This window comes from Rhizophagus irregularis, chromosome 13, assembly GCF_026210795.1.
Source record: "Rhizophagus irregularis chromosome 13, complete sequence".
Lineage (NCBI taxonomy): Eukaryota > Fungi > Glomeromycota > Glomeromycetes > Glomerales > Glomeraceae > Rhizophagus > Rhizophagus irregularis.
The window spans coordinates 758,786-780,652 of NC_089441.1; the positions used below are offsets into that span (position 1 = coordinate 758,786).

Sequence of the window (21,867 nt, forward strand, 5' to 3'; positions counted from 1 at the left end):
TATGATCATAAATCTCCTTTTTTAAGTAAATCTACTTTACTATTTTGTTTTTGTGAATTATAATCGAAGTTGGTGAATATAATTCAGAAATATGTACAGAAATTCTTTAGCTAATTTATTTTTTAAATGTTCTTTTTAATCGATTCTTTAAAAAAATGCTCAAAATACAAAGGATATAATTAAGTTCTGATAGTAAAATATGAGGAAATTTTAGGATTTTGAACGAATCTTAATTCAATTACTCGTTCCCAAATTTGTACTTAGCTCGTTTTGTAAATAATCATTTTAAATAAGAGATATCAAAAGCTTTTCTGGAATTAAAGAAAAATTTGGGTGATTTGAATATTATAACCAGTTTTTTAAATATTAAATCAAAAAAGAATCATTTTTGAAACTTGTCTGATATATTAAATCAAAATAATTTTTCCATTAGTAATTAGCGGTACCTAAAATTTTAATTATATCTGGAGTATCATATTTCTTCAGAGAAATTCTTCCCATAAATATACTTAGGAAAATTATACTACAATAAATCAAAACCAAAAAAAAAATAATGAACTATTTAACTATTTATAGTTCTTAATACCTTAAAATTATTTGAAAAATTTTAGATGATGCAATTGATAATTTAACGTGCGCTAAATATTTTTTACATAGTGGTTATTACCAATTGAACTTCAATTGTAATATTACAATATTCTTTATCGTTTAGAATAACCATTACAACTATTATAATTAAATTTAAAATTTTAAAATTGAAAGAGTTGAAAATGAATTACCAATTAACCTTTGTAAATCAGGCAGTTAAAGCCTATAAACTGTAATTAAATAATTTAAAAAATCCTTTAATAATAAAAGAATAAATTACTATCCAATTGTTTTTAAAGATCATTTATAAGTTGAATAATGTTAAAGTAAATACAGAAAAAATTAATATAAAAAAGGACGTGAGAAAAATCATGTGACCACTGTAGTGCCAGAATTCACCATAACATATAATTAACCACGAAAGTGGTAGGCAACTCAAAACCGAACTAATGGAAAAGTAACAATCACATGACCTTAAACAATAATAACGATTACACCAACAGGATAATCATTTAGCCGGATGATCGACAAGAGGTACCAGACCCGATGATCAATCAAGGAACTAATGATCGGCATGCAAATCATTTGATCTGATGATCAATTGACCGGATAGTACCACCAAGAAGATCATTTAACCGAATAGTAGCACAGCCAAGGAGTAGGAGTCATGTGAAATATTTAGTGTAGCATAAATAACATAATGGTGTAGTTAGCCGAAAAATTCAGCCGAAGGCGCAGTAAATTTTCGGCTAACAACACCCAGCCGAAAAAAATTCATGTTGATCTAGAATATTTTATTGAATATTTTATTGGTTCAACATCTACTATTTTCGGCTGAATATTTTCGTCTAACTACACTTTTTTTAAATAATAGTGTAGTTAGCCGAAATATTTAACCAGGAGTGCAAGAAACGCCAATATATAATATTCCAGGAGACCAAATCGAATCAACAAGACAAGGAGGAACATCAATTTTATATATATTTAATATATTTAACCTATTTAATTTATAAAATATATAAAATTTTATAATCATTTATACTTTATTAAGCTATAATAAATGTTCAAACAAAATTTATTTTAATTACATTATTATTCAATTTAATTATGCCACAAATGCCTTACTTTCAGTTTGTTTCTCAATCCATAATTTAATAGCATCTCTCGTCAATGCATTAGCAGGTAATTCAGATCTTTTAACAATTTTAGAAACAGCTGATTGTCCAAATCCAATTTGTGATTTAGCTAATTCACAAATTTCATCAGCAGCAATTTGTTGTGTAATACCTTTAAAAGAATTTTTACGCTTTTGAAATGCTTCAACAAATCCATTTGCTATTATTTGATCCTCTAGTGATACTTTTGTTTCTTTCCATTGTTCAATAGGATCATCATCTTTAATTTCATTTAACCTTTGTTTTTTATTTGGCTGAGAGCTTTTTACATATTTTCGTGATCTTTATATTTAATATTATTATATTAGTAATCTAAATTAAATATAGCAAATAAAGAAATATCAATCTTACCTATTATTTATTAATTTATCAGCAACTAATAGTTGATTGGCTTTAAGTGCATTAGTTCTTTCATATAGATATTTATCAAGATCCAGGTTACGTTGCTTTATATCATAATGCTTTATAATTTTATTCTCAACTTCAATTGTTGCTGTAGTTTTCCTTGATCTTTCTCTTATTTGAGTCACAACATTACTCCATAAAACTAAAGTCTTCCACCATGTATTTTTTAAATATTGTTGTAGATTTATATTAAAAAAAGGATTATGAATATCATTAATATCAGTTGTTACTGTTGATATTTTTAAATTTATTATTGGAAATATACAGTATAATTATTTGTATCATCTTTGAAAATTTGAAGAATTACTTCATTATTAAAGGTATATTTCCAGTAAAATTGTTGAAATTCATTATTTTGGTTACTATTTTGCAATGAATTTTCATAGATTTCTGAAATAATATTGGAATCATCTTTATCTAATAAATTATCCAAATCTGAAATTTCTGTAAATGCATCTTCATTAAAATCATAATCTAAATTCAAGGTAACAAGATTGCTAATTTTTGAAATATCAATTTCAAGATCCTGTAATTTTAAAGTTTTCTGTTCCAAAATCCAATGCCATAATCTTGCTTTTATTTCTGCATTATAGAGTGTTTCTTGAATTCGTACATTATTCCAAATTTTCATTGCAAATTTAGATAACAACTTCTTGTCACAACATTTACATTGACATGATATTACAAACTTTTTATCTTTTACATATTGACATACAGCTCTAATTGAATGACCATAACACCATGCAATAATTACTTTTGAATTATCATGTTCTTTTTTTCATACAAATCATTCAACATCCTTTTTATATATTCAGCATAACTTTCATTATTGTATGCATGAAGGCAAGCCAATAAAATATTTTTTCCACAATCAGCATTAATCAAAAATGGAATAACATTAAATCCATAAATTCTTTTTTCTTCACTTCTTAAAGTGCGAAGATAATTTTCTAAATTAGATGCAGTCAAATCATTTGTAATTATTTCAAAAATATTAATAATAGGAGCATCTAATCCAGATCCTGAGTTCATTGACATCAAAGCATTTAAAATTCTTGGTTCCGATTGTGATAACATTGTATTAGAATGAGTTGAAATTAAATACTTTGGTAGAGATCTATAATAATTAAGCATATATCAGTAAATTCATCAAACTAACTGAAATAAGTATATATTATAAGTTCATTATTTACCTTACAAGAGAACCTGTATAATCTATAAATACCCCAGGATCATTTCCAGCATACATGTGATAATAACAAAGTGAAGCTTCATTCAATAAAAAAATTGACAATGGTACAGTTTTTATGGGTGGTTGAATATATCCCCACATTTTTATTTTCTTTGCAGCCTCCTCTCCATTTTCAAAAATATATTGTGACTTATGAGTTTCATTAATGCTAGCAATTGCTATATGAATTCGTTCAATTATTGATTTTTTGGGCTTAATTTGAGCTGATAAAGTTTTAGCTGCACTTGCAGTTGGAACATTTTGTCTATTTCCTGTAAAACGAGATTCTGAAGAAATATTATTTAATGCATATTGTCGTAATTGTCTTGGATATAATTTATCGCTTATCATTTTTATAGCACTTTCTTTTCTTGCATACCCACGTAATTGACCATAGGATTTTCCTTGTTCATGTTGGCAAATATTTTTCTCTTTATTAAAATTAACTATAATGTGAATAATTTCTTTTTCAAGAAATAATTCTTGTTTATTAATTTTTACTGAAAAAGTTGACCTATCTTTATCTCTATTCCCATAACATCCCTGACAATATAAATCCAATACTAGCATTTTAGAATAAAAATCTTTATGAGTTTTTCTAATAGCAACTGCTATTTGTGGTGGAAAATTCTTATTATTTTTTAACAAAGATACTATTTCATAAACTGACTCATCAGTTTGTTTCCATTTGAAATGTGTTTCATCATTAATAAGAATAATATCCACAAAATCCCTTAAAACTTGAGACCTTGGTAATTCAATTGTAAAATCTTTAGCTGCTTCATAACAAATCAGATCACCTTTTAAAGTAGAGTTAGGAATTTTACTAACATCAGTATGTGTTAATAAACCAACTAATTTGCTAGTATTATCTAAAGTAATGTTATTGAAATCAGAATTAACATTATAATCTTCAGAATAAACATTTTCTTTTACATTAGAATCACTATTTTGATTATCAAGTAAAATATTTTCCTCATAATTTGTGTTGATAATATCTTTAATATTCATCCTAGAATCACTATTTTGATTATCAAGTAAAATATTTTCCTCATAATTTGTGTTGGTAATGCCTTTAATATTCATCTTAGAATCACTATTTTGATTATTAAGTAAAATATTTTCCTCATAATTTGTGTTGATAATATCTTTAATATTCATTTCAGAATCAATGTTTTGATCTTCAAACAATGTACTTTCATCATTTACTATAGTACTAGTATCAGAGTCAAAATTTGGGTCTTCAAAAAAAGTGCTTTCTTCAAAATTAAAATCAAAATTAATTGGATAATTAACAGTAGATTTATTCTAACAAAAAGTTAATTATTATTAGTGAATTATATATAAAATGTATAATACAAAATTTTAATTAAATAAAATAATTACCTTCAAATAGCAACCAACAAAATGATTAGGTGCAAAATAGTTAGAAGATAATAGCTTCTTGGCTTTTTTTTCATTTACTCCACCTACAGACCATAATACAGCAATTGCAACATCATATTTTTGTTTTCTAGGTTCAATGATTCGTGTAAAACCTCTTAATAATGGTGAGTTTATTGGAGAATAAATTGACTGTATTGGTCTTTCTAATACTGAAGCTAAACCATATAGAGCACCTAATGGACTCCATGCTCCTATACGACACATTTCCATAATCTCAGCAACAAATGGTGCAATATTTCTATATTCTGGTTGCTGATATCTCTTATTATTTGCTTTTGAAAATGCTCTATCTGAATACGAATAATCTTTTTCAAAAACTTCTAAGACAAGATATTCATCAGCATATGCCATCAACTCTAATATTGTAGATAGACGAAGTTGTGTTGATAAAGAGTTTTCGTGAATAAAAAAATAGGATACTGCATTATATAAGCAATTTCCATCAGCAGTTGTATCAGCACATATATAACCATTAAATTCATCTGGTAATAATAAACATGCACCTTCATCTATAACTATACCCTCAGATATATAAACATCTACATATGAAAGATCACAAGATAAAATTTGAATTTTTTTATGCTTTTGTCCATAAGACATTATCTCACTTAAACTTGGTAATTTGGCAAGAAATTTTCTAGTTTTAGTTAAAAGTTGTTTAGTGGAAATGGAATCCATAATTAAGTGAAAAATTTCAGTAAATTTAGCAAATTTGATAACAAAGAAAAAAAGTTTATGAAAAAAAAAATTATCTTTGATTATATTTAAATCCATTTTATTGAATATTTTCCATGTCTATAATATAATTTCCGCGTCTATAATATAATTTTCCGCGTCTATAATATAATTTTCCGCGTCTATAATATAATTTTCCCATAGCTATAATTAACCATGCAGATCATTAGAATTGTTAGAACTAATTCAAATCAATATTTAATTTTTTAAAAAGAAAACCAAAAAATTTAAAAATTATTTACAAGCAAATATTAAAATTACACATTTTAAAGAAACAATTTTACACCAAACAATACCATTTAATAATTGACGATTCTGTATTACATAAATTAATATTATCAAGAAAAGTATATTATTTATTATTATTGTAATAATTACATAATATTTACCGTTAAATAATAATGGCCACTTATTAAGAAGTATAGTTTGAGTGAAAGTTATTATACAAGAGATTCAAATAAAGTAATTTCTTTAAAATGTTTGCATAATTTAAAGGAATCCATTGATTCTTTAATAAGTGAGGTATGAAATTTCTTTAAATATTTAAATACTTTTCTTAATTAGTATATTTACTATTTTCTTTTATTTATAATTAGGCTAAAAAATATCCAACAGAACATAATAAATTTCAAGCATTATATGGAATATCTCAAAATCCCAATACAGTGGATTATATTTTGGTTCAAAATAATTTTATGAACTTAACAAGTTGGACCAGTGGAAATGAAAAAATTGATGATTTTATTCAAGAAAGGCAATTAAAATTAAAATTTGATAACTATGATGATATAATCTTTGAATGGATACCATACAATCAGTTTAATGAAATTAAAGAAACAGAAAAAAATAAACTTATTACATTATATTCAGCAATATGGAAGGATGGTCCACTTATTAAGAATCAAAGTTTGGGTGTAAGTTACCATACAAGAGATTCAAATAAAGTAGTTTCATTAAAATGTTTGCATAATTTAAAAGAATCCATTGATTCCTTAATAAATGAGGTATGAATTTCTTTAAATACTTAAATACTCGTTTTTAATTAGTATACTGTATTTACTAGTATTTCTTTTATTTATAATTAGGCTAAAAAATATCCAACAAAACATAATGCATTTCAAGCATTATATGGAATATCTCAAAATCCAGGTGCAGAGGATTATATTTTGGTTCAAAATAATTATTTATGGATAAGTGGAAATAAAAAAATTGATGATTTCATTCAAGAAAGTCAATTAAAAATTAATAACTATAATGATATAGTACTTGAATGGATACCATACAATCAGTTTAATGAAATTAAAGAAATAGGCAAAAATAAACTTATAACAGTATATTCAGCAATATGGAAGGGTGGTCCATTACACAGAAAGAATCAGCAAGATAAAAATTATACCAGAGATTCAAATAAAGTAGTTTCTTTAAAATGTTTGCATAATTTAAAGGAATCCATTGATTCCTTAATGAATGAAGTATGAAATTTCCTTAAATATTTAAATACTCTTTCTTAATTAGTATATTTACTATTTCTTTTGTTTATAATTAGGCTAAAAAATATCCAACAGAACATAATAAATTTCAAGCATTATATGGAATATCTCAAAATCCCAATATAATGGATTATATTTTGGTTCAAAATAATTTTATGAACTTAACAAGTTGGACCAGTGGAAATGAAAAAATTGATGATTTTATTCAAGAAAGGCAATTAAAATTAAGATTTGATAACTATGATGATATAGTGCTTGAATGGATACCATACAATCAGTTTAATGAAATTAAAGAGACAGAAAAAAATAAACTTATTACATTATATTCAGCAATATGGAAGGATGGACCATTGTACTATTATAATAATAAGTATAAATATACAAGAGATTCAAATAAAGAAGTTGCTTTAAAATATTTGCATGATCCACAAAATTCTGTTGACTCCCTAATAAATGAGGTATGAAATTTCTTTAAATATTTAAATACTTTCTTTATAATTAGTATATTTACAATTTCTCTTATTTATAATTAGGCTGAAAAATATTCAACAAAATATAAAGCATTTCAAGCATTATATGGAATATCTAAAAATCCAGATACAGAGCAATATATTTTTGTTCAAAAGAATTCTATAAACTTGACAAATTGGATAAGTGGAAATGAAAAAATTGATGACTTTATTCAGGAAATGCAATTAAAATTCAATGACAAACATTATACAATATTTGAATGGATACCTTACAATCAACTTAGCAAAATTAAGGAAATAGGTAAAAATGGACCTATTACTATATATTCAGCAATATGGAAGGATGGACCATTGTATTGTAATAATAAGTATAAATATACAAGAGATTCAAATAAAGAAGTTGCTTTAAAATATTTGCATGATTCACAAAATTCTGTTGACTCTCTAATAAATGAGGTATAACATTATATTTTAATAGTTATTTTTAATATTTACTATATTATATTTATCTCTTTTATTTATATTTAGGTGAAAAAATATTTGTCAAAAAAAATACTTGACAGAGTAATTTGTAATATATATGGTATATCTCAAAATCCAAATACAAAAAATTATATTTTAATTCTGGCATGGGCAAGTGGAAATGAAAAAATTGATGATCTTATTCAAGAAATACAATTACAAATAAATAATCATAGTGATAAAGTATTTGAATGGATATCATATAATCAGTTTAATAATATTAAGGAAATAGATAAAGGTGGATTTGCTACAGTATATTCTGCAAATTGGAAAGATGGTCCATTAGAATATAATACTGCTAACGAAGTATATAAAAGGAATCCGAATAGAGTAATTGCTTTAAAATGCTTGCATAATTCACAGAATATTACCAATAAATTTTTAAATGAGGTATGAAATTTCTTTGATAATTGAAGTTCATTTTAGTAATAAATATGTTAGTTTAAGCATAATATAGTAATCATTATTTATTATAAATACATTTAACAGGTCAAAGAATACTCAATAAATAAAAGAAGTAATATTCTTAATGTACATGGAATATCTCAAAATCCAGATACAAAAGAATATATTATGGTTCTCCAATATGCAAAAGAAGGCAATTTTAATCATTGGATAAATAAAAACTATGAATATTTTAATTGGAAAAATAAATTATCTGCATTGCTTGATATTATTAATGGTCTTAAAGAGATTCATCAAAAAAATATAGTTCATTGTGATATTCATACAGGAAATATATTATTTTTAAATAATATAAATGTTTTTGGTAATTGCATATCAATTTCAGACATGGGATTATGTGGAGAAGTTGGTAATATAGATGAAACAAAAATTTATGGAGTTATGCCTTACGTGGCTCCTGAAGTATTAAGAAGAAAGCCTTATACCCAAGAATCTGATATCTATAGTTTTGGTATGATAATGTATTTTGTAGCAACTGGAAGGCAACCTTTTTACAATCGTGCGCATGATAAGTTATTAGCATTAGATATTTGTGAAGGAGTTAGACCTGAAATAGATGAACTTGAAGCACCAAGTTGTTATATTGATTTAATAAAAAAGTGTTTGGACTTAAATCCAAATAATAGGCCAAATAGTTTTAAAGTAAAGGAATTAATCATGTCATTTCATAAGTCATATGGAAGGGATTTTTTCATAGTAGAAAATGAAGATATTGAAATGCAATTCAAGAAAGCAGAAGAATATAGAAAAGCAAATCTTTCAATTATTAAAAATTATCAAATAACTACCCATTCACAAGCTATATATACATCTCGATTACTTAATCCTTTTACAGAAGACCTTCCAGAATATGATGATAATTCCCAATGTTTAGATCAAGCAATCTAAATCAAATATTTGTATAACTGTTGTTTTATAGAAATTTACAATTAATTATAATTTTGTCCAACAACTATAGTTTTTTTTACAAAAATAAATCTGTTTGTATTTGGACACATTGTGTGTAATATTTTCTTTGATATGATAAAAATATTGCTTGATAGAATTGGTTACAGTATAATTTCCTGAACGAATTATGAAACAATTTAAAGAAGCATAAATTTACGGAAAATTACACCTCTCTTCCTTTAAGAAAAAAAAAACAACATCCAAGGGCTATTTATACATATAAATTACTTGTTCTCTTTACAAAAGATCTTCTATCCTTGTCGCATTTTAATATATCAATTAGATTCACTAAATTTTTGATACCTTATTATGAAATTAGTGTGCAGACGGTTAATTGACTATAATATTTTGTTCTTATTACAATATTTTTACATATATCATAGATTTTATTTAATATCCTGCTTAGATGATTTCTTTCTATACTACTAACATTGGTAAATCAAATTATAATTTTCAATATTATTGATAATCATATTAAGATATATGAATAATTACATTTTTTCCTATATATTATATATTTAGTTATTGTTCAACACTGATTATAGAGTATACGTAATTTTTTATTTACATAAAATAAAATCAGTTTGTAATTGAGCAATTTCATTATAATTTTAAGAGCTTAAATAATAATTTTTCAAATGATTAATAATCAGACTTTTAATATTGTCATAAATTATTGATGATCTTTCGAGTAGATTGATACATTCCTCAATTTCAGAAGCAACCGTAAGGAGGTTTCATTTAACCTCCTTGAAAAAAAAATTATTGCAATTAAATTTATTGAAATTAGCTTGTATTTCATTAAAATAATTTATGAAATCGTTATTCATAACATAAAATTACAACATTTATTTCATTATGGAACAATTATATATAAAATTCAAATATTAGATGTTCGTGGTGACTAAGTTTCTAAACTTTTAAAAATTTGATTTAATCTGAAATTTAATCGGTCAGATTATGGTTGTACACAATATAGATTTTAGTATAATATTTATAATGAAATAATCCATGGAAGTATTTTATTGTTTAGAAAATATTTAAAATTTCTACGTCATACATTACTCCAAAATTGTGAAACCAAATGTAAACAAAATTTCCATTTACAATGATAATGAAAAGAAAAAGCCCAGTTGCCCAAAAGAGATAAAATATTGACAATCAAATAATGCAATTAACGATAAAAAATATTTCTTTATTATTACTTTGATTTTAATAAAAGCATCATACTAACATCTAGTGATGGCAAAACACATGTTTAAAACAAAAAAAAAGTTTTAGAACAATAAATTTAAATTGTTTTAAAACATCTTGTTTTAAATCGTGTACCAATTGTGCCATCCCTATATCTATACATTTTTTATTTATTTCTGTCTTACAAACAACGTTCATTAAATTTTAATATTTCTACTGTTTCGTGAATGATAAATAAAATTATGTTAAATTTTGTTGATAGATTATATTTTGCGTTAAATTTAATCTGGTTTCGTCCCCTTTCTCTCTTTCATTAAAAAATCCAATAAGAATCATTTTTCACACATATTTTTGCCATTTCATAAAAAATTTCATTATTACTTCCCATTTCATTTCCACATGTTTTTACTAATTTACTGAGGGTTAATTAAGCCTTTTTTTTGTTTCGACTAATTTAAAAAGAATGGAAGGGAACTTGTTTAGAGGTTAGTATAATCAAATTTATTACGCTCTGTTGCAGCAGAATGTTGATCAAATTTATTTTTTTTCTGTTTTTTAAACCTGGTTTTTTTTTGTATTATTAATATTTTTATTTTATTATTTTTTTTTTTAATACCGGAAATAAATTCTTCTAATCATTTTTTTAATTTTTTCAGTACCAAAAAAAGATTAGCTGATTTTTTTTTTTAAAAAAAAAGGAAAGAAAATTATAATATACGTAATTTTTTTTTTTACAATTATCACTGCTATCTATTTAGTTGTATAATAACACGACATTTATTTCTTCTAATAGGGGTACAGATAGAGGTACAGTATAGATAATGTGAAGCTCTTTATTGTTAGAATTAAAATCTATTTCGCGAAGCATATGTTAGTAATATTAGTTGAAATGAAAAAAAAAACAGATTTCTCTTCAAATGCCTTTATATAGTTAGTTTTTTTCTTTAATTTCCGTCACGCCAATATATAAGATTCGAATTACTTTTTTTTATAAAGCATTAATAATCATGATAATTTTATTCGATATTTATGATAGCATTTTTCAATTCTAATTTCTGATATTAGGCTAGTAAATAATAAAATAATGCAAAAAATTATCATGAAATTATAAACCTTGTAGGAAAGCCTTGACTATAGAAATCTGAATATTAAGTATTAACAAGGGAGGAATGAAATTTGTAAAAAAAAACTAACTTTTCATACAACACATCATATTGTGTTGCTGATCAATTTGGTACTACACGTGTATATACAAAAAAGGGATAATAACGAATCTATGTCCTATGATACTGAATCAACAAATCAGCATTTCAAATGTTTTATCATTTATTATTTATCACGACATTAAAATTTTAACAGACATAGCCATTATTTTAATTTAATTTTGGAGGAGTTAGAAAGCTGTTAGCATAAAGGTGATAGCTACAGTTGTTACAGAGCTGAAATAAAGGAATTAAAGATGGTCAGCAACAGTGCTCGTAGATGAAGAAGAATAGTATTGGTGAAGGTGTAGCAGGATGTTCATTTCTGATGCCAACGGAATGTTAGTTGTATATTGATTTGTATAGGTTCTCTTCCCATATATCAATAAATTGCAGCAATATACCTTGTGTCGCGTTCGCGATTAAAAAAAAAAAAAATGTTTTATCATTTATGATATTTTTATGAAATATATTCTAATCAACCAAGAATTTGTACGCCATTTAATTGCAATTTATTATGAGGCTATATATGTTTATCACATATTGGAACACGCGGCGAAGTCCATTTAGTCCATTTGTCCGCACGTGTCACGACGTCACGTCACTGAAATTTTATGTTACATCCTTCTACTAAGTATTTGTTTTATTTTAAAATCGTATTAAAATACATTATTAATTACCGATATATAATTGTTTCATTTACAATAGTCTAATTTCGTTTACATTGGATACATTGGATATAAGTTGTTCATTTTGATTGGTTCGCTCGGTTCAATTTTTTGAGTCTTTTTTGGTCATACGCAAAATGGGCAAAATTGATCATTCAATTGGTTCAACCCTAAAAGTCCAAATTTTATTGGTCAAAAGTCAGATATTTCATGTGATACAAAAAGTCAGAGTCAGACGAATCAACCCAGAACCTGACAGGAGATGAATAGGGCTATTATTATACAGTATATAGTATTGTAAAAAAGAATCTCTTAAAATTTTTCACAATCGTTAATTAATTTTTAAAACATTTAATTAAAAATATTATATTAAATTTTTAAAAACACTATGTATCATGTCAGATATAGATGTACTAGTACGTCAATTAGCCAATTGGTCTAACTTGAGTTATAAATTAAGTCCTTTATGTTATGCTTTCTTTATGTTAATAAGACTAAAATTACCTAATAATGGTACTGCACCTCTTGTCATACATTCTATTATCATTAATATATAATTTTAATTCAACAGGAAATTAACATGTCATTATTGGATAAATAATTACTAAATATACTAAAGATGACAAAATTAGACTTTCGAGATGATTGGTTGGACATAACCATTGTATTAATAAAAAATTATTTTATATTTACAATAATGAAGATGAAATAAAAAATAGAACCCAAATTTAATGAATCGAATATTCCTAATAGGAATTCAAATAACAATCATAAAACGAAAACTGATTTCAGCAAAATTTTATATTGTTCACAAACCTATGACATGACAAATTGTTTAATGCAACAAATTACTGTATATCGATAATCACATAGTCAGAATTACATGAGCCAGTCTTTGAAATATTACTTGATTCATATCAATATCAATATATTCGTTATTATCATCTCCATCATCTCCATCACCTCCATCATCCTATCACCTCCATCATCTCAATCCATCTCCATCATCTCCATCTCCATAATCTCCATAATCTCCATCATCTCCGTCATCTGTGGAATAAGATGAAATATCAAACTGCCAATTAAAACCATTAAATATCTAACTTGTTTATCATTATACCGAATCTACAAATCAAATTTTCTTTTTTATAAAGGTCGAGAACAACAATATTACTATAACGATGATTATGAAATTTATTCTACTTAACTTAGAACTTGTACGCCATTTAATTGCAATTTAGTATGAGAAATGAAACGAATGCATATAATTGAAGTTTAATTCGAATCCTTAATGGCACAAATTTAAAACACGTGCCGCCGATCAATTTGTACTATACAATGAAACTATGTCCTACATCCCTTACTATTTTGTATTACCATTCACGAACCACAAAATATAAATAAATAAAAATATTAAATTAACCGAAAATTCCTTTTACCTCTTAAAATTTCTTTTGTAAAAAAAAATGAGCTACGATAATAAAGAAGAAATACAAATAGAATCGAAATTTATTGAATTGAATATCTCAGATGGAAATGTAGATATCAATCATGAAAATTGTTATAATTCAAGTAATAAAAAACCATGGTGTAAAGAATGTGTTCCTCGATGTATAATTGAAGGATGGACTAGTGAAAATAATGATATTGATGAATTTATCAAGGATACGATTTACAATGCAAAATTAATATATGATGTTAATAATGCTAATTATAATCCAGAATGGGTACCATTTGATAAATTTAAAGATATAAAACATATTGGCGAAGGTGGTTTTGCTAAAGTATATTCTGCAACATGGATTGATGGTAAATCGAAATATTTTAGACAAAATGATGGAAGTTGGAAAAAAAGAGAATCCGAACCCATAGAAGTAGCTTTGAAAAAATTAAATGATTCACAGAATATTTCAGCTGATTATTTAAATGAGGTATATTTTATAATGAGTGTTTCTTTTTTTATTTTAATTCTCCTTTAATAATAATTAACTTTTTTTAATTTTAATTTGTTTAATAGCTTAAAACACATTGGAAATTATATAACTTAGAAAATTATTCGTTAAAATTTTATGGAATAACCAAAGATCCAGAAACAAAAGAATTTATGATGATTATACAATTAGCAGATCGAGGAAATTTGAGAAGTGTTCTTTCAAGCAATTTCAATAATCTTTTGTGGAAAGCTAAAATATTTTCCTTATATTATATAGCAATTGATCTTAAAAACTTACATCAATTAGGATATTTTCATAAGGATTTTCATAGTGGAAATATATTACAAAATCACAATAAAAACAATGATGGAAATCTTTCTTATATTTCAGATTTTGGATTGTCCGGACCATCAAATGAACAAAATTCAGATAATAAAATATGTGGAGTATTACCATATATTGCTCCAGAAGTTTTGAATGGAGAACCATATACAATATCTTCTGATATTTATAGTTTTGGGGTGATTATGGCTGAATTATCATCCGGAATGCAACCTTTTTATGAAAGAAAACACGATACTATATTAGCATTAGAAATATGTAACGGAATCAGACCAGGATTTGGAAAAGGAACTCCTGAAATATATAAAAAATTAGCTTATAGATGTATGAGTGCTAATCCTGACCAAAGACCAACGGCAAGTGAATTATATAGAATATTAAACTTTTGGTATAATTCTTGTAATAATAATATACATTATCAGGAAAAAGATAAATTTGGTTATAAAGGAAAAGAAATTAAAGCTATTTTTGATGAAGCTAATGAAAAGATACCAAATATTTCAACTTCATATGAAAAAAATCCTGATGCTATATATACAAGTAGAGTATTCACATTTAGTAATTTGCCGAAACCTGTTGATTCTTCTATTATTACTTCATATCTTAATGATGATGACGAAGGAGATAAAGGTATTATTACTATTATATCTATTACTAATTTCATAATTACTAATTTTTTTCATTTTAATAGATTGCCAGGATTCTAAATTATTTGATCTAGAAGTTTCTAATTAATTGTAATATCATTTATTCATAAATTTATAGTTTTTTTTATATAAATATTACTAATTCTAATAATTTATATTTTTACTCAATAAGTAGATGAGTACAAAGATAATTAAACGTCATTATAGTAAAGATTATTTGTTTGTTAAATAAACAAATTTTGCTATATCATGAAGTAGTTTACTTTATATGGAATACAACTGTCAGATTTTTTATTTATATCTAGAGAATTTTCTTTTGGTGAATCATTATTTTGTTATTTATATTTTTCAAATATCTATTTTTTTATGTCCAGTATTCGATAAACAAATATTATTAATAAATTTTTTTTATTAATTTATGTTAATTTTATATTAATGAAAAAATTTGTCTCAGTAATTTCGGGCTAACGTAAAACTGGCAATGGACCAAACCTAAATTCTGGCCAGAATTAGTTAACATCAGCTTTATCACAAATAAATATAGTACGTATGTGCTAGTTTATGATTAAACTTCGGTATACGAAATTTAAATATAATGAATGATAAATTAATTTGTTATGAGTGATGTATCTGTTTATTTGTCTTACCATTCCTGGCATCTAAAAAAGGATGTTCTCCTGGAATAGATAGGTAATTGCGTACAAATATTGGTAACATGAGAAGTTTTTTTATTTTGATCCCCACTACTCAAAAGTTTTCGTAATATTTTCATTAGGATAATCGTTCAATTTAGCTGGATTTATTTTTACGTTTTTCATTTATAAAATATTTTTTTATTTTTTTAAGATAATTGAATTTTAAGAATTTTATTTTAAATAAAAAGTTTCGGAGCGTTAAAAAAAAATATTTCTAACAGTTGATTGGAGAAAATTTATTGATCTTTGGTTATTAGTCGTCCGTTACATAAACTGATTCCAACCTCAAAAACAATAAATTTGTGCTTAAATTATGCAACACACAATATAAATAATATAAACTGATTAAATTATGATGAGAATAATGTAAAACAATTGTATAATGATTACTTTTTCGGTATTTTTACGGAAATGTAATAATTGCTTTTAAAATTACTCACAATAAAATAACAGAAAGAATATAAAATTTCATTCGTTTAAGACATTAAAATTATTGTTCGTTTTAACAGATCAATTAATAAAAGAATTCCATGAACATTAAATCAAGATATCAAGATGTTATCAAAGCCCATAATTATGTTAAACTTCAATTTTTTTCACTTATAAAACAAAGAAACAAACTTAACTAGGAAACGGGAACCGTTACAAGTCCGGAGCGATTTCATTGGATAACGCCACGTGAGGGAGAAATTCACCTCAGTTGGTCGATCATTTTTCATAATTGCGTAGACGTAAATATATATGGCTTCTTTACTTTATGGATTGACAGAGTGCATTATTTAGCCAATCTGCATTATTAATCAAACCCTCAATATTTTTTTTTTTCCCAAACATTTTAAACAATGTCTTCAAAATTTTGGGCAGAGTTGTCAAGTGATTATGAAAAACTTTTTAAAACAGAATTAGGATACGACGTTATCATTTATGCTGGAGAAGAGTCAAACGTTAAAGAAATTCATGCACATTCAAATATTTTGAGCATCAGGTCTCAATATTTTCGTTCTGCATTTTCTAACGAATGGGCTGAAAAAAAAGACGGAAAATTTATTTTAAGAAAACCAAATATTTCACCTCACCTATTTAATATCATTCTCAGGTAATGTATATATATAAATCAATTTATGAAATTATTTTTTGGAATTAGGTGAAATATATGTGATTATAATTATTTTTAATATTTTAGATTTATTTATTGTGGAAATATTGAACTGAAGAATTTACAAGGTTCTGATGTATTGAAACTCTTGATAGCAGTTGATGAACTTAATATTCAACAATTGATTTCTTATATTCAAGAATATTTGATTGAACACCAAACTGAATTTTTACATCAAAATCCAACTGGTATTCTTGAAACTGTTTATCAATATGAATCATTTACGGATTTATGGGATTTTTGTCTTGAAAAAATTTGTGAAAATCCTAAAATTTTATTTAATTCAGATAAATTTACTGATATAAAGGCTCCATTATTGGAATTATTGATAAAACGGGATGATTTAAATATGGAAGAAGTTGAGATTTGGGAAGGTTTATTAAAATGGTGTTTTTATCAACAAAATATGATAAATGATCCAACCAAATGGAGTAAAGATGATGTTATAAAAATTGAGAGTTCATTACATAGATTTATTCCTTTAATTAGATTTCATGATATTAAACCTATAGATTTCTTTTATAAAGTTTATTGTTATAAAGAAATCTTGCCTCAAGAATTAATTCATAATCTTTTAGAATTTCATATAGTTCCTAATATGAAACCTAAAACTAATGTAACAACTCCAAGAAAACAAAATTTAAAATTTAATCTTGATTCAACTTTAATTGAAACAAAACACATTCCTCTATTTGCTTCATGGTTAGATAAAAAAAATTATTCACGTCATAATAAGATTCCTTATGAATTAAACTTATTATATCGTTCAAGTAGAGATGGATTTAATGCTGCATCATTTCATAAAAATTGTGACAATAAAGGAGCTACTATTTGGATAGCAAAAATTAAAGGTTCATCACAATTAATTGGAGGGTACAATCCACTTGATTGGAATGGAAATGGAGCGAAAAACACTGCTGATAGTTTTCTATTTAATTTTACAGATGGAAAAAATACTTCTACTGCGAAATTTGGTTATGTCATTCATCCAAATAATGCTATTTACTGTTATCATAATCAAGGGCCTAGTATGGGTAATTTGTTTTGCCGCAGTTCTAATAATTGGTCTTTTTATACAGGAGATATTTATCCTGATATAGATATTTCAGCAGGAGATTTGGCAGTGGAAAATTATGAAGTGTTCCAAGTAATTAGTCGGTAAAATATTATTTTTTTGTTATGTAAAATTTAGTTTAACGGGAATGAATTTTTTTTCTTAAATAAAATTTTCCTTTTAAAATATAAATATTAAAAATTTTTTTCATTAACATAATTTTAAAATTTTAAACATATTTTATTAAGTTTACTGTTTATAAAATTTTTTTGAGCGATCGAATATATTCGAAGAGCTAACATATGTTTAAAGGTTTTAATGTTTTCATTCCATTATTTTCAGTAAAAAATAAAATATTCGGAAAAAATTTAAATTAAATTAAATAACCAGCATTATCGAATTATAATAGTAATATTCCATCGGCTTCGTTCGTAAACTGAAAGTTGGTTATTTTGAATGAATAAAATATCCATAATTTGCAGAACTTATATAAAAATTTTTTAACAATTGTCAGATAAATTCTTTCTATCAGCTGTTCTGATAATTTCGATAATTTCGAGTAAAATGAAAATTGATTTTCAAACAAATTTAATGTGTACAGTAAAATTAATGATAATTTACTTTTTTTTTTATGAAAATAAGAGTAATATGATATTTTGTCATCAATAAAGAAAATTAAAAATCACAATACAAAAAAAAACAAGAAATATATTGATCAATTTTTTTCCAAACTTTTATTCACCTTATACATTATTTATTATTTATATAACGGGTAACTAGCGAGATGACATCAGCAGGTGAAATAAAGGAAAATTCCATGGGTTACCACAAAATTATTAAGTACTCTACAATAGAAAGTTCTTCGATACGTTCCGGACAATTATTTCTACGATATATTAAATGTTTATGATATCTTTTCAAAGTTTCATATGACGTTACCATTTTGTTGGTGTAAATAATTCATATTTTTACGATTCAGTTCTCAAATCCTAGTTGCACTATATTTCTAAGGCTATTATATGCGTATTGTGAAGCTTGAAAGCAAACAAATACCTAAAATTTTGTTAATTAAGACCACTGCTAAATTATTAATGGATATTCAGTTTATTACTGATGAGAACTTTCCTAATGTAAGAAGAAAATTCAATCTGGCAGTTTTTTTGTTTAACTATTTACATCGTTTGTATTTCGTAATTTATAAAGACAATTTCAGTGATTTATGGAGTCTTAGCGGCGGTACTCAGAAGTTATCACCCAAGAGATTTCCTATCCAAGATCAAGCGCTAGGCTCGCCTAGGGTATTTCCAAGCGAGGCCCCAATTATATAATAATGGTTGAATAATTAATCATGATAATTAACTATGATAAATAAAAGGTCAATAAATTTTTTTAATCGTAACAAAAAATTTACCCTTTTGGAGCTTCTCATTATCCTCATGGCGAAAAACAAGATTTCCAAAGTACTGTATGATATAATTTACCACTTCGATCACCATTTTATCCAAAATAATACAAGTACGTGACTGTTCACCTTTTAGATAGTCCTATTTCAAAGTATTTTTTCGTAAATGATGAATTTTTTTCTTTTATTTACACCTTGTTATTTTTGACTTTCTCTAAAACTCAATAAAGAACTTGACTCTGCATTTTTATTTCTAAAAATTTTAATCGGAAAATTATTATTAACTTTTCCTTTTTCCGAAGGAATTTTGTTAATAATTTCAATAATTAAAATCAAATTCCCATTGTCTTATGCATAATTATTGTTTCATGTTTTATTCGAAAGTCTCAATTTTCAAAAAAATTATTTCAAGGAAAAAAATTGATCTAATGATAATCATAAATGATAATACTTTGCCATCTTTGCATCTCATGAAAATTGAATAAAGGAGGGAACAAAAAGGGTCACATAATAGCCAATCTTGCAATCCGTTTCATGAGAAATTTTCAAATTTTAGATTAAAATTTGAAAATGGAAAACTTTGGGAAAAAAAATAATAAACTGGATGGTCATCCATGAATTGGATCGCCGGTTTCACCAAGTATTCCAGATTTTTTTTTATAACTGAACTAGGAAAACAGAAACCGTTATTGTGATTTTTGCTACGTAACAATGAGATGATTGACATTCATTCCTGACATGCAAATTTTGTTTGTCATACATGCAATACTTGTACTTGTGATCAACATTTGTATACAATGCATTTTGCACAATGAAGTTTGCATAAATATTATTACCATATTTATCTGTACTAATAGGACGTTTAATATAAATAATAAAAAAGATATTTACTTTATCTTTCCAATTAGGAAGAATTTGATATAGTAATGGAAGTAATGGATCAACGTATTGATGAAGGTAATCATACAGAATATAAAATTAGAATTATCCTGTCAAAATTTTTAAACAATTTTGCAAATATGAACTAACTATATTATATAAAAATTATATTAAATAACTTAGCCCGTAAGTTAATAGGTTATCTCATAATTAAATAAAATTAAATAATAACAGATAATGAAATTAATTATTATTATTATATTCTAAATTCATTTAATGATTAATAATACTATAGTTTGTAAGTTATTAGTTATTTAAATTTTAGCTTTTTACTTTATTTATTTTACATAATATTCAAATAACTAAATACTTTGTTTAAATAACTAATTAATTATATTGCAGCTGGTAAGTTATAATACTTAAGGATATTATATTTAATTTATTTATTTATTAACATCTAATATTTTAATATAATTTAACTAATTATATTCTTAATTTAAATAAAATAGATTGTAAGTGATATATTAATTTATAGTAAATACTTTTCTATTATATTTATACCTAACTAATTAATAATTGATTATACTACAGGGTGTAAGTTATATGATGTTTATAGTTCTATTATTCAAGCTAACTAAATTCTTTATTTAAAAAATTATTTTTGCAATTTCTTTTAGTTGGTAAGTTATTTAAAATTTAATTCTATTATTAGTACTTATTGTTATAATATTTACATATAATTTAAACTAAATACTTTTAAATTAACTAAATTCTTTATTTAAAAAATTTCTTTTAGTTGGTAAGTTATTTATTTAATTATTGTTATAATAATATTTACATATAATTTAAACTAACTAAATTCTTTATTTAAAAATTATTTAAATAATATAGTGAGTAAGTTATTTATTTAATTCACTTATTGTTATAATATTTACATATAATTTAAACTAACTAAATTCTTTATTTAAAAAAATTCTTTTAGTTGGTAAGTTATTTATTTAATTCTATTATTACTTATTGTTATAATATTTACATATAATTTAAACTAACTAAATTCTTTATTCAAAAATTATTTAAATAATATAGGGAGTAAGTTATTTATTTAATTCACTTATTGTTATAATATTTACATATAATTTAAACTAACTAAATTCTTTATTTAAAAAAATTCTTTTAGTTGGTAAGTTATTTATTTAATTCTATTATTACTTATTGTTAT

General features: G+C 24.6%; 3 protein-coding genes across 3 annotated transcripts; 2 read left to right on the forward strand and 1 right to left on the reverse strand.

Moving 5' to 3' along the window:
- Positions 1-1,693: 1,693 nt before the first annotated feature.
- On the reverse strand, positions 1,694-5,523 carry OCT59_004797 (uncharacterized protein; the record flags this gene model as incomplete). Its single annotated transcript, XM_066137945.1, has 6 exons — positions 1,694-2,045; positions 2,115-2,397; positions 2,532-2,887; positions 2,953-3,285; positions 3,362-4,707; positions 4,786-5,523. The coding sequence occupies 6 exons, from the start codon at positions 5,521-5,523 to the stop codon at positions 1,694-1,696; spliced, it is 3,408 nt and encodes a 1,135-aa protein (XP_065997137.1).
- A 213-nt stretch (positions 5,524-5,736) lies between these two features.
- Positions 5,737-9,415, forward strand: OCT59_004798 (uncharacterized protein; the record flags this gene model as incomplete). Its single annotated transcript, XM_066137946.1, has 9 exons — positions 5,737-5,754; positions 5,998-6,102; positions 6,177-6,584; positions 6,666-7,052; positions 7,127-7,238; positions 7,323-7,528; positions 7,604-7,996; positions 8,069-8,452; positions 8,552-9,415. 9 exons carry the CDS (start codon positions 5,737-5,739, stop codon positions 9,413-9,415), a joined length of 2,877 nt encoding a protein of 958 aa, XP_065997138.1.
- A 4,590-nt stretch (positions 9,416-14,005) lies between these two features.
- Positions 14,006-15,694, forward strand: OCT59_004799 (uncharacterized protein; the record flags this gene model as incomplete). The annotated part of the gene is made up of 3 exons (XM_025310109.2): positions 14,006-14,470; positions 14,557-15,445; positions 15,507-15,694. The coding sequence occupies 3 exons, from the start codon at positions 14,006-14,008 to the stop codon at positions 15,548-15,550; spliced, it is 1,398 nt and encodes a 465-aa protein (XP_025186013.1). The 3' UTR covers positions 15,551-15,694.
- Between the last annotated feature and the right edge of the window lie 6,173 nt (positions 15,695-21,867).